Source organism: Saccopteryx leptura, chromosome 10, assembly GCF_036850995.1.
Source record: "Saccopteryx leptura isolate mSacLep1 chromosome 10, mSacLep1_pri_phased_curated, whole genome shotgun sequence".
Taxonomy (NCBI): domain Eukaryota; kingdom Metazoa; phylum Chordata; class Mammalia; order Chiroptera; family Emballonuridae; genus Saccopteryx; species Saccopteryx leptura.
Window position 1 is genome coordinate 60,961,921 of NC_089512.1, and position 24,177 is coordinate 60,986,097.

The 24,177-nt window shown below is 41.0% G+C and overlaps 1 protein-coding gene across 3 annotated transcripts in view; it reads right to left on the reverse strand.

The window, feature by feature from the left end:
- The window catches only part of ERC2 (ELKS/RAB6-interacting/CAST family member 2), a 1,061,162-nt gene that overhangs the window by 819,986 nt on the left and 216,999 nt on the right, over positions 1 to 24,177 (reverse strand). For 2 of the 3 annotated variants that reach the window (XM_066351701.1, XM_066351699.1), the window contains exon 3: positions 14,709 to 15,125. In XM_066351701.1, the coding sequence (XP_066207798.1) occupies positions 14,709 to 15,125 (417 nt within the window). Of the gene's footprint in view, positions 1 to 14,708; positions 15,126 to 15,760; positions 15,785 to 24,177 lie in introns of all 3 variants that reach the window. The other variant, XM_066351702.1, reaches the window with a different exon arrangement.

Below are 24,177 nucleotides of genomic sequence, written 5' to 3' on the forward strand. Positions count from 1 at the left end.
ACTGCTATTTGGAATATAACAACAAAGACAGTTAACCTCATTAAACAATGCAGATGAAAACACCAAGGGGAGAAAATATTGAAGTTCAAAATAAAAGAGAAAAGAATCAACATATTAGGAGAAAGAATCAGATTTTAAATGAAGCCTCAATATAAACCAGATGAGAAACCCAAATAGAAAAGGAAAGATTCAAAGACAACAAATCAGAGAAGAGAGGAACTGGGTGGGGGGAAAATGGCTAGAAGTTTTATTTTGACATTTACAGAAAAGTAGATAGACGATACAATGGTTCTCATTTCTGAGGTCAAGTCCCCTGTATGGTCTTAGGCAAGTTATTTAGTTGCCTCGGTTAAGTAATAGGACGATGTCAGCACCTACACCTCACACAGCTGCTCTTAGGAGTATCTGAGCACAGCACTCAATCCCATGCCCACAGCAGGCAGCCTTCCATTTTAACAGCAGTGGTGAGGATGATGATGATTTATGCTCAATACAGCACCCTGCCAGGACCTCCCAAGAAGAGATTCCATGAACCTTTCTCTCTCCATGTGATAACCCTCACACAGACCTTGCCACACAGATTTCTTGGGAAGCTGCTGTGATTTCAGGAAATGCAGTCATTCTGGACCATTCCCCTCAAGTCTTCTACCCAAGAAGTAGCACATTTGTGTTTGTAAAGCAACAAAGCAAGGGGCCAGCATGCAAAGATAACCTCAGCCTAGGAGAGGAGTAAAAGAGAATGAGTTCTTCAAAAGGATTTCCCGTCCTCTGAAGAATCCTGTGTCATCATGTGTCAGAAGTCTCCAGTCAGCATAAGCATCCCCAAGTCCCCACTAATGTCGCGATCCCTTTACCTGTCCCAGTTGCTCAAGAGCACCTTAAAGATATACACTGAGTTGAGCACCTGGCAGTATTTCAAGGTGCTCAAGTTTTCAGTGTGGAACTGGCAAAGACCCAGTGATTGCACAGCATTCTAGCCTGTCTTTTAAAGTAACTAAAGCTTGAGTCCTTAAAATGATCTAAATCTTGACATGCACCGTAAAAGTTGTACAACAGAGGACTCTGGCAGGAGCATCACTGGTTATCACAAAGGCACAGTGGAATATCTGCCTTAACTGTTACTTCTACTGTCCAAGGCACAGTCAGGTTTTGCTTCTTCCTTCCTAATATGAACTCTGCCAGAATGCCAAAGATCTCCTCTGCCTTTTAAAAGAAATCACCTTGCAATGTGTTCCTATTTCAATGTAGATTAAAAAAAAAAAAAAAGCAATGCTTTAAAGAAGATCATTTGTCTAAACCAGGATTATTTCCAACACATTAAACCATGTACATAGGTGGCAAGTGAGCTCTTGATTACAAGACAAAGTGATTAAATAGAAGGAGGTAGGGTTTTTGTGCTGCTGTTGTTTTTTAGTAACAATTTAGAAAAATATGTTTACATCTGGCCAAAAAATATAAAAATAAAGTGGCGCTAATGAACCCAAATGAAATGAAGGTTGGAGTGGCAGCTGATCTCCATAAATAGATTTCTGAGTGAGGGGATGTGCTGAGCATCGATAATGCAATTCCTAGCATGGGACCACTGGCCCTGCTGTGCGGCACTTGAACGCAGAAACTTTCCCTGTGTCTGTGGATTCTCTGAAAGATGAAAACTCTCCCCTATAAGTAACTTTTAAAAACATGCACTAATTCATGCTGGCAGTTCAGATCCTCCCATCAAATTCCATTAAGTGATCAGGCTGAGTTCAATGATATATGCAGGATAAATAAAAAAAACTCAAGTCTAGAGAACATTTGGGGAAGGAGGAAGAAGAGTGAACAAAATCCTATAGTCTGAACTTAAAGTTTTAGACTCAGGAAAAGAGGGTAAAACTAGAGAACGTGGCTAAGTGGGTCAAAAAATAAAGATTTCAATTACATAAAAAGTCAAATATGAGTTCAGGTTTTTTAGTGTGATATGCATAAATACTTGCTGCTATTTATACACACAAACATTTGCCTTTACTTGAGATTTGGTGGGACTCTGCCTGAGGCAACATTTTTTAATAGTAATAATAAAAATATTTAATACTACTTAGAGCAAAGCATGTGTGGTCATGATGTTTTAAAGGGGAGAAAGAAAAGGTAATTCTGAACATCTGCACTATATTTCCACATGATAAAACCACCACACTCCAAAATTATTCTAAGTTTGTTGTTGCTGGGGGGCAGGACACAGTGTGGCAGATCATGTAGAGAAATTCTTATTTAAAAAAACAGAAAGGGAAACTCAACGGCCACTTTGGGAAAGCACAGATGACAACCCTTACTGTAAAACAAAAGTGCGAATTAATAGCGAAAGTCCAGTAGTCAAAAAGGGAAGTTTATCTGTCTTCTTGGATCCATAATTATTACCTCCCGTAAATACAGATGTTCCTGAGAATCAAGGTCAAAACACTGCCCCTAATCCCTCCCTTAGATTTCTTTTCCAGGGCTTTTCTCATTCCCAACCCTACATTTTCTGAGAGGGAAGGAGAGGTGTATTTGGAAGCAGCTTCTTTCTCATTCCCACCCCTTTTCTGTTTTTCTTTCCCTTTCCCTCCCTATCAACGTACACACACACACACACATGCACACGCACGCACACACACACTCCATACTTCCATTTTCTTTCAGGCTCAAACCCCACCTCTCCACAGCGTATCTGTTTTCTAGTTCGATCCTCTGCAGTCAGTCTCCAGGTCAAGGTGTGTCATGTCTGGGCTGCCTGTTCTCAGTAAAGCAAGTTTCAAGCAGGTGGGGCTGGAATCACTGCATTTGGCACAGCCACAGAAGGATGTGTCAATCACTCTACAGCAGCAGCTCACACCCAGGCGATTTTGTCCCCCAGGGGTTATCATGCAATTACTAGAGACATTTTTGGTTGTCACAAGTGGAAGAAGGAAAAGGATACCACTTGCCTCTAGTGAGTGGAGGCCTAGGCTACTGCTAAATATCTGACAAGGCACCGGACAGCCCCCACAACACAGAATTATCCTGACCCAAATGTCTACAGTGCTGAAAGTAAAGAACTCTGGAGTACACCAAGGAAGCAAAATCCCAATAATCGGCAGAGTCTTTCCCCAACACGAAAAATGCTCAAACAGTGGGCAGCCCAGGCCACAGAGCATCAGAAGAGATCTGGCCCTGGCCGGAAAGCACAGCTGGTTAGAGCGTCATCCTAAAACACAGAGGTTGCCAGCTTGATCCCAGGTCAGGGCACACACAAGAACAGACCGATGTTCCTGTCTGTCTGTCTGTCTGTCTGTCTCTCTCTCTCTCTTTCCCTACATCTCTCACTAATATGAATAAATAAAATAGTTTTAAAAAAAGAAGAAAAGATCTGGCCACTTTGGGGGCTAAAGCAGGGGCAGGAGTGGGACTTTCTCAGTTGTCAGGCCTATGTGTTCTTTCCATAGGAAAACCCAGCCATTCTATGGCACAGTAATTACTATTTGTAAATACTTTTTCACATTACTTGTATATACAATACCTGGACAGTTTCTTTTTCAGGCTATTTCCTTCAAAGCAACCACAAAACTTTAAGACACTAATTATGCAGGCCTAGAAAGCACCAACAAACAGAGGTATTTATTTTTTAAAAGGGAGTAAGAATTGGAAGCCTGTGTTTCTCAGGGATTCCTAGATCTTTTGGAGTTTTAATGGCAATCCCCATTTCTCTGGTACATTATAGGTTAGTAAATACTTCACCCACAGTCCCTTTTCAATACACATGGGTTTTATTCCAATACTCACAACTCCTGCAAGTGCTGCAGCACTTTGTGATAACTGGTAATGCTCAATGTGCTGTGACTCTGGAGATTAAAATCACAGGTCTAGTATTACAAAAGAAAAATGGATAAAATGACAGACAAAAATATTGTCTCTTCATTAAAAAAAAACTGTACCTGAAAGTAGCAAGATCAGATACTCTAAATATAACTAATTGCACATAGGCTTTTAACCAAACATCTTAACTCATAAAACCATTTACTTGTCATCTAAATCAGGAGTCGCCATTCTTTTTCTTAAAGGGCCAAGGAAGTAAATATTTTAGGCTCTGAGGAAAAATAGAGGACATTATATCAGTTCTTACATAACTATTTCAGACATAACCATTTAAAACCCAGGCCTTTTTTTATTTTTTGAGGGAGAGACAGAAAGAGGGACAGACAGACAGGAAGGGAGAGAGATGAAAAGCATCAATTCTTTGTTGCAGCACTTTAGTTGTTCATTGATTGCTTTCTCAAATGTGCCTTGACCGGGGCTACAGCCAAGCCAGTGACCCCTTGCTCATGTCAGTGACCTCTGGGCTCAAGCCAGCAACTACGGGGTCATGTCTATGATCCCATATTCAAGCCGGTGACCCCATGCTCAAGCTAATGAGCCTGCCTCAAGCCAGCGACCTGGGAGTTTCAAACTTGGGTCCTCAGCATTCCAGGCTGATGCTCTATCCACTATGCCACTGCTTGGTCAGGCAAAACTCAGGCCATTGAAACACACACACACACACACACACACACACACACACACACACACGGAGAGCCACATTTGGCCCACAGGCTGTCATTTTGCCAACTCTTGATCTAAATCAGTGATTTTCCACCAGTGTGCCACAAAAATTTTTAAAACATTCAACACCTGACTATTTAGTCAGGGGCACTGACCTCTTTTCCCTTAGATTGTCAAATTAAAAAAAATAAAAAAAACAATAGCCATCCAGTGTGAATGAATCAAAATTACACCTATATTTTTGGCAGATCAGCAAAAAATATAACATATATTTTTGGTGTGCTGCACAATTTTAGTAATTAGTTTATGTGAGCCATGAAAAGTTGCTGATCTAAATAAAAAGTCTTTAAAATTTTTACTCTAAAGTCTCACTCATTTTTCTTGTTACCTTTTTTCACAAACTATTCCTACAGTATAATTATATTTCTCCTTTAGTAAGGAGGGTTTATATCCAACTGCTTTATATTCAACAACTTTATTATCCAACTTCTGTGACCACAAGCCACTCCCAGGGTTCACACAGCAACTTTTCACATTACCCTACTGAACACAACCTGAAACATTTAAGATGCCCTTTAACCTACATCCTGAACTGAAAATACAGGTAAAGTCACCCCTTTCACGAAGAGGCCATGGTGAGTGGAATAGGTGATTTTGCTTTACCAAATTTTAGCCAATTGGAAGAGTAATGAAATAGAGCACCTGTCAGTAAGTTTTAAATATAATTTTAATGTCTCACAATTGACATAGGAAAATACCCAATAAAAACCAGAAAACTCAGTTTGGGAAGGTAAAGTATTTCTTTTAGGCAATGAGGTAAAGATAAAGCTAAAACAAATGAGAAAGAAGGCTAACTCTGAACAGAAGAAACAGGAAGGTAGAACTCTAAGCACTACTCATTGTTTCTCCTTCTCCTCTCACAAAGGTTCCTTTATCCCCAGGAATGTATGGAGCGCCAAATGTGCAGAACTGTGACTTGCATATGACTCCAGCACTTTCATCTTCGCTGTTTAACCTTTTCACTGTGTGTGAGCTGACAGATTTACCGTCCCCAACTCGACATGGCCTTAAGGAAATGTGGAAAGAAAAAAAAACCCAAACAAACAAACAAAAGAGGAGCCTTTTGCATGTTTGTTCTTTTTGGCACTTACAGAGAAAATATCCCTGAGCAACAAGTCAGATCACCACAGTCCTGGTTGTTGGTCCACTCCTTATCTAGTATCTGCAGATTATTTTGAGCTAAAGGCAATTCTAGCTTTAGGTTTAAGAGAAACCTGCCCATCCCTTGACTACCTGGAAGAACAAGAATTAGGTGCCTTGTCCATAATGGGAGATGATCAGATATCTCTTCCTGACCCACAGGTATGGCAGAGCAAACTTCTATTTTTTAAATATCTGTTCTTATCATTCTGCAATGACCCTTTGAAGCCCCCAAGTTACCTTACCTCATCCCTAGCTCAGACATCTTATACACCCGTGTTCAGTTTCTGTGTCTGAACCTCTTCCGCATGTGGGGTCCCTTATTTTCTCATGTACATGAGGTTGCCATACATATGTATGTATTAAATTTGGTTAGTTTCTCTTGCAAAAGGAAGGAGGAAGGGAGAAAGGGAAGGAAGGAGGGAGGAAAGGAAGAGGGAGGGAGGGAGGAAGGGAAGAGGGAGGGAGGGAGGAAGGGAAGAGGGAGGGAGGGAGGAAGAGAAAAAGGGAGGGAGGAAGGGAAGAAGGGAGGGAGGGAGGAATGGAAGGAGGGAGGGAGGGAGGGAGGGAGCGAGGGAAGAGATCCCTGGCATTATCAAGGAGCTGTTCAGAACAGGTGCCTGGAACCAGCAGACCCAAACTTGAACCTCAGACCCATGACTGCTTACTCTGAGAACCTGGATCAGACATATCTCCCCTCTGGGCCACAGCCACCTCATCTGAAAGTCAGGAAATCATCTTCCACCACAAAGTATTGTTGGAAGGATTAAATGGCACTCTCAGGAAAATAATTAGCAGTGATGTTCCTGAGTGCCCAGTAAATGTTACATGTCATCTCTGCTTAATTTCCCTCACAGTGTTATAGTCAGCATCAGAGAAAATCATTAAAATGGAATGTGTTCTGTGAAATACAAAGCCTCATCCATATGTAAGGTATTAATTAATGTTCCCACCCAAGACACCAGAATCTTTTTTAATTAAATTTATTGGGGCACACAGTTCAACTGGGTCCTATAGGTTTCAAATGTATATTTCTAAGAGACACAATCTATATTCCATCTCAACTTGCCCTTGCTGCAGCTTGTGAAACACAGGGAAGTATCCACAGAACTGGTGCTTGCAGGACTCTCTCACGGCTGGGGTTTTATTTGCAGTGCACTGTTTTACCAAATGATGATGATGATAAAAAATTAGGTCAGCTAACAAAAGAATATTTTTCAACAAGAAGTCCATACCCGAGGCAGAGCAGCAGGACAGGGAGATGAAGACAGTAATCAGTCTCTCCTGGCATAACCTCCTGCCATTCTCCCTGCTCCAGGGACCCTCCACCCACCCTCTGCCCTGCCACTTTCTTCTCCACACGTTCCAAATGCCTTGTGCCTAATGGCTCCCTGGGGCTCCACCAGCCTCTGTTACTGTAAAAAGCAACCAATTACACTCATTAAAATCAATAAGGGGTAAAACCTAAACCATTTCAAATTAGCACAGAGTGTTCAAACTTTAAAGAATGTATTAAAATTCAAAGATAAGGCAAATGATGCCAAACCAAGATGAATACATTCTTTATGTCATCAGAAATGTGAGAGTAAAAGTTATGAAGTCCTGCTTTTGGATGTGTGGTTAATCAGGGCCCAGAAAGAGCACTTTACTGTTAAAAATCCATGTTGGCATCCTTCCTGCACAGAGTACGTGGAGAAAATGAAACTCAGTGAGAACAAAGGGAATCTGTACCAAGTTGGCATCAATCAATGAAAATTCCATGTAATCTCAAAAGATATGTCATGTGCAAAATCTCACTCAAAAAGAGCCATGAAGTATGATTTGGGTCTCTTCCTAAATAACAGTAGGAATAAGGGACAAAGCAGCCTTTAGAAGACCACTAAAGCTGGGGGTTTGGGGGTCATAATTATCAGGGTGTGTGTGTGTGTGTGTGTGTGTGTGTGTGTGTGTGTGTGTGTGTGTGTGTGTGTGTAAACAAGAAACAAGTGGCCAATAATCAGAAGTGCTTTGTGCCCCTGGGCAGAACTTCATAATCATTTCCTCAGCCATATTCTCAGCCTGGTTGGACAGCTCCACCAGGATTTCATCAAACTCAACACACCCAAAGATTTTCCTCCATCCCAGCATCTCCTGTCCACTGCCCCGCTATCAGTCCACATCCAGACCCCCAATGACTGCCTGCTCCTTATGCTCCCAGCATGCAAGTCCTGAGCTGTGAAGGTGCTGCCTGCAGGTGGAAATGACCTTCAACTTCTGTGGCCACCACCCCGATTCAGACTATTGGTCACCTGAACAACCACACTATCCTTCTAACTTATCTCCATGCCTTTACTCCCTTGCTAGCCAATTCACACTCAATTAGCATTAGCAATCTTTTCTGATCATGCCATTCTCCAGGGAAAATTCCTTCACAGGCTGCCTAGAGCTTACCAAATACAGGCTAGTGCCCTGTGTTCCCTGCTCAGAGCCCTCAGTAACCTGACCTCAAAACACCTGTTCACCTTTATCTCCCTTTCGTCCTACCAGGTAAAGTTTCAGCTGCTCCAAATTCACTGTGCCCCAAACCAATCACAGTCCCCCCATCTAAGGCTTAGTTCAGCCTTCACTTTTCCAATGAAACTTCTTCACCATTCATGTGTGTTGAAACTCTTCTGGCATTTGAAGACTAGCTCTATTGCCAGCTCTCCTACTATAAGCTGCATAGCATTTAAGTGACATTTGAGGTCCTCTGGGTGCACCACCCAAGAGGTAGTAGGGTGCAATGGTGTCAAGTGTACTCTCTGCAGACAAACTTCCCAGGTTCTGATCTTGGTTCCAGCACTTGTGTGTATGACTGGGAACCATTACTTAAATATTTGTGCCTCAGTTTCCTTATCTGTGTATGAGAATGACAATAGCAATATTTACTTATTACTGTAACCTGGCACAGAATAAGCTTTGATAAGTGTGAGCAGTTAGTTTCTCTTTATTGTACACCGGAAGCCCTAAACAAGACCACAAAAGTGTCAAGGGTGCTCTGAAAGTATCCTGCACATGGATGTTCAAATGTGCCCAATTTTCTCCAACACACTTTGAAAAAAAATGAAAGAAGTCTTCCAATTAAGGTCACCCTCAAAGTGACTGCTCCATTCCAAACACAGAGCGATGACAAAAAAAAATGTAAGAGAATGTGGTGCTGATACAATCATTATAAACTTTCCAAACACTGGCAAAATAAACCACAGAGCAATTCTCAAGGTATGTTTTAACTATTTTCTCACTCTTTCAAATATTTATTGAGCACCTGCAGGCAATATATGAGATCCGAGAATATTGATGGAATGTACTGATCAGGTAAGAAACTGACTTTATTAAAACAGGGATAAACTGTTAGGTTCTATAATATATTTATAGGAAACAACTCTTGGAAAAGAAAGTATGTAAAATGTTATGTTTATGTGGTCACTTATGTTTGGGAATGTTCTCTCTGATAGGCTTTGTTGGTAGAAATAGAATGTATTGAATCTGTAGACTAAAATTAGAAATGCCTGCATCAGCAAAATCATGTGCTCATCCAGCAAAATTGGAGACAAGTGTATATGAAAGAGAAAGAAGCCATATGGTTTTAAGAGAGAGGAGACTGGGGTGGAGTTTAGAAGTTTGAGAAAAGATTATATGGGGGAAGTTTGAGCCATCTGTAAAAGTTTTATGAGCTCAAGAACTTCTAGGTTACAAACTTTCCTTTGGTGGATCTCCCACTGGCCTGGGGACAATCTGGATAAGTAAAGTAGGAGATCAAGAAGTCATACTGCCTTGCCCTCTTCCTCCCTGCTCTCCGCCCCCACAGCATGGAGGGAAGCCCAGGCCCATCTCCTGGGGGTTTACTTGTGCTGGGTTAATAATGACTTGCGTGCTCTTCTGCCCTTGCTACCAAAGAATGGCAAGCTGCCCAGGGGGATTAGCACAGGAGATCAACAGGCATGGCAGCAGAATATATATCCCTTCCTTTCAAACATCTTACAGTGCAAATGTGTCCAAAGACTCCTGACTCCTCTAAGGACCAGCCAAGAATATAATAAGAGAGTGTATATAAGAGGATCCTGGTACATAAACCCACTTTTTCTTTAACGAGATCAGTGGTGTTTTGGGTACTTGATTACTAAAACCTTTACATGGAACAATATGTTCTTTGCAGAAAAAGCTAGAGAACAAGGTACACATTACTACATCAAACAATGTCTTATCAAATCAGCCTGTATCCAAAAACATCAGACGACACCAGTGAGTAATGCTGCATGTCAGCCAACACTTCAGCTCACATTAGCATGTCAGTTGTAGTTCTTGGGCAATCGTTTCGGTCTTCCAAGTAAGTTGAGATCATAATCTTTCTGTTGTTGTTTCCTGCCAGGCACAGAAGTGGTTTCACCCTCAGTCTTCTCCAGACCACCAAAACACAAGACACTAAAGCAACAGACCCTCCCCATGTGCAGCTCCTGCCAACATGAAATCTCCTGAAACAATAGGCTAAACGAGGCCAGTGTTCCAGGAGATGGGGTTTATATGAATGAGGCCCAACACCTTTGCCTAAGAATGAATCATAAAACCACTAGCTCTCCCCTCCCCAGCATTATCCCATCAACAGAGTCAAACCGTGCAGAACGCAAAAGAAATCAGGAACACACTGAACTTAAAACTTCAAGTATATTTTAAATCCTGTTTTAGATTCATTTAAGTTAACTGAGGTCAGGCAACTTCTTTATTCAAGCTGGGTTATTCTTACTGGTTTAATACCAAAAGCAGTCAGCCACATTTTTCCACTAAAATGTATATATTTGACCAAAGAACATTCTAAAAACTCAGCAGAGAATATGGAAACAGCTTACAATAAACTCTGCCTTCTAGAATAACTAATGGGGAAAATTACTCAGTTATTTGCCCATGGGAAACAATTATTTGTATATTGTTGCCTATTTTGCAGGTCACAAATTAAAATGAAAGCACAACTTTTATTTTCTAGCACAGCATTTTTCCAAAGTGTTTTACAAAGAACACCATTGCTACCAGAGAAAAGCAAGTCGAACAACTATGAGAAGCCCCGCCTTCCCTAGTCCGCTTCTTAGAAATAACTGATGCATACTTGCAGTAAACTCTGGAATCCAGCGTTTTCCCAAGTTTATGTGGCCCTGCAGCACTTTTCTCTTGTAACCCATACCAACATCCCACAAAATGGCCGTTTTGCAGAGCACACTTTGAGAAAGCTTCTCTCAGAAAAGGGATACAATAAAATGGTCCAATAGCTGAGACTCTGAAGTCAGCCTGATTCAAGTACCAGCATCACCACTTGGTAGCTGTGGGACATTGGGCAGCCTTGTCCCTCAGTTTTCCCAGGTAAAATGGGCATGGGTATTGCCATAAGACTGCAACAGTCTTCTGAAAGCCTTACATGGCTGGTTTCTTTTCGTCACTCAGATCTCAGTTCACAACATAACCCCTTCCAAAATGTCTTCCCTGACCACCTGATCTGAACTTGACCCCACCCAAGTCACTAGTTCTTCATCCTCTTCTTTTCTTCATGGTACTACTCTGTTTAACTATTAAATAGAGATTTGTATTCTATTTCACCCCAACAGACTACAAGCATCATGAAGTCAAACTTTATCAGTTATCATTGCTCTAGCACAAAACAGATCCTCAATAAGCATTCATTCAACATATGAATGAATGGATGGATGGATGGATGAGTAAGGTAGCTGTGGAATTCCATATGAGTCACATAAAGATTCTTTATAATGCCTGATACATAAGCATCAATCCAGAAGCTGTTATAAAAGCTTTTGATGAATGAAGAGTGGTTAATGCATTCATAATTCTAATTTTTACACTATTTAACATTCCTCTCCTTGCTGTATTGTATGCAAATATTTCATGGCATTTATTTAGAGATGTGTTGGTATGGACTTTTAGGATAGGGCAGTGTGGGTAGGCCCTGAGGATAGCATTTTACTGATTTCCATGGTGTAAATATCCCACCATGATCAATTTCAGTCTTTCAATGGTTTAAAAGCAGGCTCACAAAATTCCTGAAAGTGTAACTGTAGGGCCAGCAGTCACGGCCATCATAGCCACGGCCAGCCACATGCAGGTGCAGGTTCCCATTGAGTTCGGATAGATGGCAGAGAAACAGCAGAGCCGAAAACTGGTGGGCCAGCCTTTATTCTAGCCTCGCATTGGCAGGAGAGTAAATACACAGAGCAGAAAAACACTTCCCTTTCCATTCAGGGATTCCAAAGCCACTGCCTATCTCCCAGTTTTCCTAGACTCAAAGGCCCCACTAGGTCAGCCCCTCTGTTCCCCATCTCCTTCTCTCTGTACAAACTCTGCACAAACTGGCTTCTCCTTCAGCACCCTGCCATCTTGGCTGCCTGCCTCTGCACAACCCGGCCTCCTCCTTTCCTTTCTCCTTCTTCACAAACTTTTTCTTGGTGCAAAAACACCTCCTCCAGCAAACATTAGCATAACAAAGCCCCTTCCCAAGCAGGGAGGTAATTAACTATATCACCTGGCAGTGGCCATTTTTAACAAAAGTGAGCAAAGTCAAATAACACAAATTTTACAAACTTATTTGCCCAACAGTAACAAATGGCTCTCACAAGACAGTACAATCCATCTCATGGGAAGACCTCTAAGTCTTGTCTGTTGAGTTCAAGTTTAAAATAAGATTTTTATGTAGAGATACTTTTTCTACCTTTTCCCTTCTTGATGAGCCAAGATAAAGACTATACACTGACTGGTCTGATGCTCCAAGAAACTAGTTGGATTTGTGGGGCTGCATGTTCTGTACCACTCTCTGTGGGCTCTTGGACTGATGATGAAGACTGTAAATATGATCTATATCCGTTCCAGACCATTGTGAGGACCAATTAATCTCATAAAAACAAATTAAATTGTTTAGATTTATTTAAATGGAGGTATTCATACAATAGAATTAAGGCACCATCTACTGAGTGCTGGCAGTGAGCAGATCCAACAACAGAATACGAATGACTCTACTCTGTCCACAAGATCCCAACATAGAGTGAAGGTCAATGCTGCAACATAACCCAAAGCAAAGCATTAGCTTTTTCAAGTATAGCAATCTACCAACCAGAATTTTTAGACACCACCACCAAAATTTCAAAATCCACAGTCACTCTACATGCAAGAGGTAACATGCCAGTAATTACTGCTTCTCTTTTGTAAACTAAATGGAAACCCTATGGAATAAGGCAGATTAGTTTCTGATCCACTGTCTCAACTATCTATTGCTATGTAACACATAGCTTAGCTGGGTCCTCTGCTTCACAATCTCTCATGAAGCTGTAATCAAGGTGTCAGCCCAGGGCCTGTTATCTTATCTGAAGGCTCAACTGGGGAAGGGTCCACTTCCAAGCTCGTTAAGGGGTTGTTGGCAGGTTTCAGCTCTTTGAGGCTGTGTGTGTGAGGGTCTCAGTTCCTTACTGGGTACTGACTGAAGGATACCCTCAGTTTGTTACACATAGACATCTCCCACATGGCAGCTTGCTTCATAAAACCATGTAAGTTGAGAAGGCAATAGAGACTGCTAACAAAATGAAAGTAACAGTCTTATGTAACCTAATCATGAAAGTGTCATTGGCATCCCACTACCTTTGCAATATTCCATTGTTTAGAAGGAAGTCACTAGGTTCAGCTTATACTCAAGGGGAGGGGATTACACAAAGGCATGCATTCCAAGAGGTAGGTATCATTGGGTCCATCTTAAAAGTCTGCCCACTACAATCACCCTCTTAGAATATGAACAGGAAGACCAGGCGCAACAAAACACCTCTTTTAGCATCTCAAAATAAAACCAAGCGATGTGGTTTCCCAAGCATTTTGCTAAGGTCTCCTGAAAACCAAACAAGGGAGAATGAGCACTGTGGACATTAAGTCTGAAACCACAAAATTCTCTTCAAATATTCTAAGTAAATACAATCTATGTCAGAGAAAACCTCTAGGATCATCTGCATTAGCAAGTCCCAACACGGAAGCCACTTTTCTGAACAACAAAACAAGTGGCTCATAAGAAGGGCTGCCCATCTGAGCAGGTTTATAATGCCAGGAAATCTAATTTCTTCTGGAAGCAAATATCTTTTGGAATTTTTATTTATTGCTGTAGCATATTTTGAAAATATACTTAGTGCCTTTTTTTTCTTACTGTGTTCTGTGAGATCTGTGTCTCCCACAGCATTATATTTACATCTAGATCCATCATCATGGCACAGAACTGCTATAAAATTTTCAAATCTTGGCTGTCACCCACCTTCTATCTAAGCTCTATCCAACCACATATTCTCAAACACATGAGTATTCAATGGTGGTGGTGGACCAGAGAGACTGCCTCTGAAAGACTTCGAATGATCTAATCCACTAAGTGCTAAACACACAGAAAGCCTGGAACACTCTGTCCTAGATTAATATAAATGCAAACAAAGGTTATTTTATATCTCAACATTTGAACTTGGTCTGCACATTTACCATACTTTCCAGAAACATCCATATGCTTTACTTTCTGCAAATCTGCCCCCAATTCAGGTATAAAAAATACTCAGGTTGATTGTTTTGCTAATCACCTATTCATTTTATTCCTTTAGAGAGATGATATTTGACTAACATCTAAAACTTAAACAGCATTGTACTTAAAAGGCCTGAAACAATGACCGTCTGTGGAAAAGCAGTTATAAGCCACCATAAAGCTGACATGTGCTACACACACTTGGAAGCCGAATACCTGCTGCATAATGGAACATATGTGTGCTGAGCAGAGAAAAGGAACTAATGCAAAACTCCAGTGCAAAGGTGGTCAGCAGACAGGAAGGTTATAAAGCAGATGACAAAGAGAATTTTAAGGCTGCCAATGTCTCCCAACCTGTGAAAATGACTTGACAACATATTTTAACTTGTAACATATGACTTCGGGACAATAAAATGAATGTCCTCACCTCTCTAAGATGTATGTTTTCCTTCTCTTTCTGGTCTAAAATCACCTCTAAGTGGCTGACTTGAGACTCAGCCTCTGCCACCCGCCGCATCCGTTCATTGTCATCCTCAAGACTTTTGGACGGCAAACCTTTACTTTGTAACATCTCCAGGAGCTTTTTAATTGACTCGTCTCGTGCATTGAGGGTCTGTTTCTGTGTTTCGATCCTCAGCTCCATCTCCTCCAAGGTTTTCCTCAGCAGGAACAGCTCCTTCGCCTGCCTGTCGTGCTCGGCTTGCAGTCGCCGGAAGTTCTCCTCGGTCAGCTCGATGGTGAAGTGCTCAGCCCCGCGGCTGCCGCTCTCCTGCTGCAGGAGGTGGTTCAGGTCTCTCTGGGTCCGCAGCTCATCCTGAAGGGCCTGGATTGTCAGTTGCAGGTGCTGTGACAAGAAAGACAGAGCAGGAGAGGAGAAAGAAGGGGAAAAGTCAATGGAAATGCCAAGTGCTATTTGCTGCTACTCTACTATGAAGATGGAATGTTAATCATGAGGTCCACAGGGCCAGCCGTGAATTCCTCCAGGGTGACTTCAGGAACATGAATGGCACAGCACAAGGAGAGGGGGGGACTAATTCAATGATGTTCTGAATGTCTCAGGAGAAAAGGAATGCACACATACACAGAAACAGTATATTAGTGTCAGTCACAAGGGAAATTATCTATCTACAGTTTTAATTTAGGAAGTGGAAAGGTTAGAGGGAAACTCACAAACAACTTTCTTGATGCCCACACCGCTCCAGACTCAGTATTCCTTGTTTTCTAAGGTGTTCTTTATTCTACTATCCATTATTTTCCATGATAAATGCATGTCCATTTAAAGATGAAAATAATAGCATCCACTACAAGTAGACACAAACGAGGACTTTATTTGTACAAATAAAGCTTCGAACAGGTTTAGTAAACAAGATTACTGCATCTGCAAGCCAAAGGGAACACAAGCAGACAGAGACAGACACTCAAGCACATGAGGAGGTGAGGCTGAGCAGAGCAGAACAGTGAGCTGCAGAGAGGACAAACCTTGGTTCTTCTGGCATCCAGTAACTGAACAGCATGGGAAATGAAAAGAATGAAGCAAAAAATCAACACAAAAACAAGTCCAGTGCAAGCAAAGGATATTTAACAGAAAGAACTTATCAACATAAAGTACCTTCACAGAGAAAAAGAAAAAAAGAAAAAGAAAAACAATTCCTTATTTCAGCAAAGACCCAGAAGCTACACAGAGGTTATATAGTATTGGTGCTTAATAAATGTGATGTTTTAAGAAATGTGAGATTTATTCCACCTTTTGTTTCCCTAAATCTCCCTAACGTGGTCTGCCTTGGGTGTATTACCAGAGAGCACAGTACTCCAGAAGCACCTACATGTTGCTCCAGGTCACTATTTTAACCAAATTCACAGTAAAAGCACCAGAGAAACAAAATAGTTACCAGTTGTGAAAAAAGAAACCCTTGCATGAAGACAGTTGGTGAATTCAGCAGCACATTCCCCACAGAGCCAACCCCAGGCTAGTCAGAGCTGGCCACCACGAGGCTGAAGACATTTTTGAACTAGAAACAAACCAGGAAGCACCTACTCATTCAATCACCAAACACAGACTCCTGCCTGTGGGTAGATGGGACTCATTGCTGAGCAAGAGAATCAACATGAATGTAAGGTATTGCTTCTGCCCACAGGAATCTCACAGTATTGTAAGGAATGGATAATACAGTCTAAGTTACATAAACATTAAAGCAGTCCACATTTAAAAATCTTTCTGAAGTCCTATGCCTAATGCCCAGAGGTGTTGAGATCTTTCTGGGTATGTAAGGTCTATACCCAGAAACTAGCACTAAGTGATACAACATCTTGATAAAACTCTTTATGGAAATCTAATTCATCTGTACATTTTCATTCAAATTCCTAGAGCACAGGGAACAAGTACTCACTCATCTAGGTGCCACAATGTCTCACAGGATATGGACAGGGAGTAAGCAACTGGTATGTATTTAATGATGGTCATTATAAAATATCTTTTAAAAATATAGTACACCCCTATAAAGTGTAAAATTGAGTAGGTTTTAAGTACATTCACAAAGTTGTACAACCATTAACACAATAAATTTTAGAACGTCTTCATCATCCAAAAAAGAAACACTATACACTTTAGCAGTCACTCCCCATTCCCCTTCCTATCCCCAGGCCCTGGCAACCACTAATTCACTTTCTTCATTTACCTATTCTGGACATTTAATATCAAAATGATCACGCAATAAATGGTTTCTTTCTTTTTTTATATAGATTTTTTTTATTTATTCATTTTTAAAGAGGAGAGAGAGAGGGAGAGAGAGAGACAGAGAGGGAGAGAGACAAGAGAGAGAAAGAGAGAGAGAAGGGGGAGGGGCTGGAAACATCAACTCCCATATGTGCCTTGACCAGGCAAGCCCAGGGTTTCGAACTGGCGACCTCAGCATTTCCAGGTCGACGCTTTATCCACTGTGCCACCAGAGGTCAGGCCAGTTTCTTTCACTTAGTATGTTTTCATCCATGTATCAATATTTCATTCTTTTATAGATGAATATTATTCCATTATAGGGACATACCACATTGTATTTATCCATTCATCAATTGACTCATACACAAATATTAACAGCAGCATTATTCATAACGACCAAAAAGCAGAAACAACCTATATGTCAACCAACTGAGAAATGACTAAATAAAATATGGTATAAACATACAATGGAATATTATTTAGCCATACAAAGCAATAAAGAACTGATACACACTACAACATGGGCAAACCTTAAAAACATTATGCCATGTGAAAGAAGCCAGTCACAAAAGACCACATGTTATATGATTTCATTGACATTAAATGTTCAGGCCCTGACCAGCTGGCTCAGTGGTAGAGCATCAGCCCAGCATGTGGATGTCCTGGGTGCAATTCTCAATCAGGGCATACAGGAGATGCGTTCATCTGCTTCTCCACCCCTCCCCCCTCTCTATTCTCCTCCTGCAGCCATGGCTCAATTGGAGTGAGCTGGCCCCAGGTACTTAGGATGGCTCCATGGCCTCCGACTCAGGCCCAAGAAGAGCTCAGTTGCATAGCAAAGGAACAATGCCCCAGATGGGCAGAGCATCGCCTCCTAGTGGGCTTTCCAGGTGGATCCCGGTTGGAGCACATGCAGGAGTCTTTTTCTGCCTCCCCTCTTCTCACTGAATAAGTAAGTAAATAAATAAATAAATAAATATCCAGAATAAGTAAACATATAGGCAGAAAGTAAATTGATGATTTTGATGATAGGGGAATTAAAATGAGGAGAATGGAGGATAATTACTAAAGAGTACAGAGTTTCTTCTGGAAGTGATGGCAATGTTCTGGGATTAGATAGTGGTGTTTATTGAACAAGTGTTTTAATACTGTATACTAAAAACCTAAATTTACATGTTAGATAGATGAATTATATGGTGCATAAATTATATCTCAATAAAGCTGTCACAAAGCGATTATGACATAGTATGACCTTCCTCCACCAGTTCCCCATAATTAAACCACACAACATAAAGTTCACAGAAGAATCACCAGCCTTCAGCCCAGCAGTGTGCCCACTGCCAAGCCTCTTGGGAGCAGAGAGTGCATCTTCAAGTCATTTAAAAATTCTTAAAGATGGCAAATCTTTGCCTTTGCAAGTGGCCTGGATTTCTGATATAATCCAGTTTTATTTAGACTTCATATATGCTGAGTCATGATAATCAGACCAGAGATTATCTTTTCTGAGAGTGACTAAAAATAAGATTGTTTTTCTTACATGATTCATAGACTGGCCAGAAGAAAATTCCAAAGAAAAAATGCCAAAATTCTTTCAGCAGAGACAGCAACATGGAAGAAAACTCTGTAAAGGTGCTGCCCCTTTGGATGGGCAAGTTGCCTACTGCCCTAATCCTTTGTTTCCATACCTGCAAAATGGAAATAATCATGCCTGCTTCATAGGTTTCTTGTGAAGAATAATTAAGATAATACATCAAATGCCAGGCTTAAAAGCAAAGGGAAAGAGAAAATTTGGTACAAAGGAAAGTAGAAAAAAGAATGAGAGGGAGAAAGGAGAGAGGGGAGGGGAGGGGAGGGGAGGGGGAAAGGGAGAGGGAGAGGGAGGGGGAGGGGGAGGAGGAGGGAGAGGGAGAGGGAGAGGGAGAGGGAGAGGGAGAGGGAGAAGGAGAGGGAGAGGGAGAGGGAGAGGGAGAGGGAGAGGGAGAGGGAGAGGGAGAGGGAGAGGGAGAGGGAGAGGGAGAGGGAGAGGGAGAGGGAGAGGGAGAGGGAGAGGGAGAGGGAGAGGGAGGAAAATTGGTCTATTTATCAATTCAATATACATTTACCCAGTATCTCCCTCATACTCATGAAATATTAAAAAAGAAAAGAAAAGAAAAGAAATGGTCTATGCTTCTAGTCCCATGTGGACAAGTAAACTGATAATAGAAATACTATGTTATGAGGGTTATTACAGAAGTCATGGCTAGCTGGATGGACATACAGAGAAGATGTAACCCAGGCTAGAGACATGTGGGAAAACACCCGAAACCAAGAACAACCATGGAGCTTCATCTTGAAGAGCAAATGTGTCAGCCCCATGAAGAACAATAGAAAGAGAAGAAAAAATACAAAAGCCCAGAGGCAAAGACAGACCAAACCTATTAAAGAACAATAATAGCAAAAACCTGGATAGCACTTACCACATGGTACACATAGTTCTAAGCTCTTTTTGTGTGTGTGTGTATTTTTCTGAAGTGAGAAGCGGGGAGGCAGAGAGACTCCCGCATGTGTCTGACTGGGATCCAACCGGCAAGCCCAGTAGGGGTCAATGCTCTGCCCATCCAGGGCATTGCTCCATTGCAACCAGAGCCATTCTAAGTGCCTAAGGTGGAGGCCATGGAACCATCCTCAGCTTCCAGGCCAACTTTGCTCCCATGGATCCTTGGCTGCAGGATGGGACAAGAGAGATAGAGAGAAAGGAGAGGGGGAAGGGGGAAGAAGCAGATGGTTGCTTCTCCTGTGTGCCCTTGTCGGAAATTGAACCCGGGACTTCCACACACCCGGCCGATGCTCTACCCCAAAGCCAACTGGCCAGGGTCTCTAAGCTCTTTTTATCCTCACAACCACCCTGGGAGGTAGTCACTGTTATGATCTCCATGTCATGGATGAGAAAATAGAAATGCAAAGTGGCAAAGTAACTTCCTTACCCAGGTAGGTAAGTAGCATAGCCAGATGTTCATCCAACAATCCTAGCTCAAACCACACTGTACCATCTAGCTCTGAATTTATGCAAATACTTCAGGATGGTTGGAAAACAGAATGGAAAAGGGAGTATACAAGAGGTGGTGACAACAGACAGGTAGGCAATTATGACCATTACAGCAATTCTAAAAATTCCTAACCTGGCTGTTCCTCATTCAAAGATGTTTCCAGACTGTACACTTATTAAAAAGCAAAATCTCTTTTCTAGGTAGCCATTCTACTAGTCACTAAATGACCAGCATGGCCAAACACAATCTGATAATCAACCTAAAATTTAGTCTTCAAAAATTTCTCAAATCTGTATAGCATTTAGTTATTTAAAATTAAGCAGAAATCTCCTTGTTTCTAGAAAAAGAAATTCTTGAGCAAAATGCATGTACCTTATAGAGTCTTGATCAACTTTCTGTATCATATGCTACAGCGAGGAGGGAATTTGAATCAATCTCTCTCCCTCCCTCCCTCCTTCTTTCCCTCTCTTTCTTCTGTTAATGTTCTTCTTTGGCAAAAATAAATGAATGGGATTATATCAAACTAAAAAGCTTCTGCACAGCAAAAAAGACTGACAACAAAACAAAAAGGCAGCCAACCAAATGGGAGATGATATTGGCAAACAACAGCTCCAATAAGGGGTTAATATCCAAAATATACAAAGAACTCACAAAGCTCCGCAACAAACAAGAAAACAATCCAATGAGAAAATGGAGAGAGGACCTGAACAGACACTTCTCCCAAGAAGACATACAAATGTTCAACAGATATATGAAGAAATGCTCATCTTCATTAGCTATCAGAGAAATGCAAATCAAAACCACAATGAGATACCACTTCATACCTTTCAGATTGGCTATTATCAACAAAACAGGTAGTAAGTGTTGAAGAGGCTGTAGAGATTAAGGAAAACTTATTCACTGCTGGTGGTAAGTAAACTGGTACAGCCATTACAGATCAAAGTATGGTAGTTCCTCAAAAACTTAAGAATAGAACTACCACATGACCCAGCAATCCCTCTCCTGGGTATCTAACCCCAAAACTCAAAAACATTGGTACACAAAGACACATGCACCCCCAAGTTCATTGCAGCATTGTTCACAGTGGCTAAAACATGGAAACAACCAAAGCGTTTTTCTTTCTTTTTTTTAATTTTTTTTTTATTTATTCATTATACAGAGGAGAGAGAGAGAGAGAGAAGGGGGGAGGAGCAGGAAACATCAACTCCCATATGTGCCTTGACTAGGCAAACCCAGGGCTTTGAACCGGCAACCTCAGCATTTCCAGGTTGACGCTTTATCCACTGCACCACCACAGGTCAGGTCCAAAGTGTTTTTCAATATAGGACTGTATAAAGAAGATATGGTACATATATACAATGGAATACTACTCAGCTATAAAAAATAATGACATATTGCCATTTACAAGAACATGATGGACCTTAAGAACATTATACTGAGTGGTGTAAGTAAATCAGAAAAAGGTAAGAAAGGTATGATTTCACATATAGGTGGGATATAAAAATGAGACTCATGGACATAGATAAAAGTTATCAGGGAGAGGGCGTTGTGGGGGAGGAGGTGGGGAAGGGGAGTAAAGACAAACATATGGTGATAAAGAGTGATTTGACTTTGGGTGATGGGTACTCACACAATTAACAATTCAAATGCTATAGAGATGTTTACCTGAAACCTATGTACTCTTATTGATCAATGTCACCCTGTTAAATTTAATTTTCTAAGTAAATTTTTAAAAAGGAGATTCAACTCAATCAAGTGTCAAAATCCATTTACCAGACAGCCATCTAACTACAGACAGCCATCTCTAGTTAGATATTTAACATAGACAATTTTGATTTTAAAATATAAAAACACTTTTAATAAATAAACCACTGAAAAGAATATCCTCTCAGTGTCTCCATTTCTTCATTTGTGAAGGGAGAGTAATAATTCTTACCACATAGAGTTGTTGTGAGAATTAAATAAGTTCATACATATAAAGCTATAGAAGGTATCAAGTACAGAGTAATCATTTAGAGTGTATCAGTCAGGATAGGGTAGAATATGCTGCTGTGACAACAGCAACAAAAACCCATGTTCTGAAAGACATAACCCATGACACACTGAGAATACAAGATCAGAACTTGGAGACCTTTTTTTTTTTTTTTTAAACAATCTTTTTTTTTAATATTTTATTTATTGATTTTTTAGAGAGAGAGGAGTGAGAGAGAGAGACAGAGAGAGAGAGAAGGGGGAGGAGCAGGAAGCATCAACTCCCATATGTGCCTTGACCAGGCAAGCCCAAGGTTTCAAACCGGCGACCTCAGTGTTCCAGGTCGACGCTTTATCCCACTGCGCCACCACAGGTCAGGCAAAACTTGGAGACCTTAAAGGTTTACATGTTGACCTTATTTTACAAATAAGAAAATTAGACCACACAGGTTAAATATCAGGCTCAAGAGCTAAGAAACATTGCCAAAGCTAGAATCTCAGTTTCTGAGGTCCTGGATTCCACCCTGGTGGTATTCCAGCAACTCTAAGAGTAGACAAAAAGGAGGAGGCTCTCCACCTTAACAACTTAGGAAACAGCACTCATGTTAGAGGCAGAATGAGTCATTTCGCTCACACATCACTGGGCCCTATCCAATAGTAAAGTAGCATACAACACAGAAAGGACATTCTGTTGAGACCTCCTTTCTAAATCCTTGGAATTAGACCATTAGCTAATTAGAATTAACTAGGAAAAGAAAAGCTCAATAATAAAAAAAAACCTCTTCAAGATCAGTATACAATACAAGTGAAATCTCTAGCAAAGCCAAAACATCTTTTCTAAGGGTCAAAAATTTAAAAAAACAATGCACAGTTTTTAATTGCTCCCTTCTCAGATTATCCAATTCCTTCCGTTTGAATCACTTTCCCCTTCTCAACTGTAAAAGCACATTTCTTTTCAGGCAAACCCCACTGGATTGATAATCAAGAGCATTTATTTTGGCTTGTCATCTACATCAGGTGCCTACCTATAAACCAGCAACCTACACAGTTGTGTTTTAGGGCCGTCTCTTTGCTATCTCCCAGTCATTGCTGTGGTCTCAACTTTCTAAAGCCTCCTTCTGTGGCTTGCGCTCCACTGTGCAACTGCAGCAAGAAGCCCTTCTAATGTCCATCTCCATCAGGATAGAACATCACCACATGACCTGACTCATACTGGGGCCCCAGTCAAACTGCTATCAACTTGGCCTGTGGCAGAGGTGAAACAGGTGGCCAAACAGTTACTTCTCTTCAAGTACAAAAGTTAATCTGTGGTTGTATGAGTATTCAGAAAGCTTTTACTCCTCACCCTGATTCTGGGCTCAATCTCTAGTTGCCCTCAGAGAATCAAAGTTCAGAACAATGGGCACCCAGACTGCTTTTAGTCATTCTGCTAGGAGTACAAATAGAATGCATCATATTTACCTAGCCTTTTACCCAGTTCTTTTTACGCTTTGCCCCCCCTACACTTAAATGCACATTTAATTGCACACTTCATTTGAACTCTGCCCTGGGTAGTACAGACTAGCCCCATCTCCAGTCCACAGAAGATCTGTCCTTTAAACATAGGTAAACAAAATGGGAGCTGAAAAGCTTAGTCTGTCCAAATGATTCCAAGTCTCAGACAGTAAAGGAAGTCACAATGACTTCTCTTTTTGGTATTATGGCAGGCTACATTTTCTGGTAGGTCTTTCCAGTACAAAACAGCTCAATAAAAGTAAATATATTTTTGAAGCAATGTTGTACTGAAAGAAAGAAAGAAAGAAAGAAAGAAAGAAAGAAAGAAAGAGAGAGAGAGAGAGAGAGAGAGAGAAAGAAAGAAGAAAGAGGAAAGAAGAAAGAAGAAAGAAAGAAAGAAAGAAAGAAAGAAAGAAAGAAAGAAAGAAAGAAAGAAAGAGGGGGGGAGGGAAGGAGGGAGGAAAGAAGGAAACAAACAAACAAACAAACAAACAAAGAGGGAGGGAGGAAGGAAAGAAAGAAGAAAGAAAGAAAGAAAGAAAGAAAGAAAGAAAGAAAGAAAGAAAGAAAGAAAGAAAGAAAGGAAGGAAGAAAGAAAGGAAGAGGGAAGGAGGAAAGAAGGAAAGAAAGAAGAAAGAAAGAAAGAAAGAAAGAAAGAAAGAAAGAAAGAAAGAAAGAAAGAAAGAAAGAAA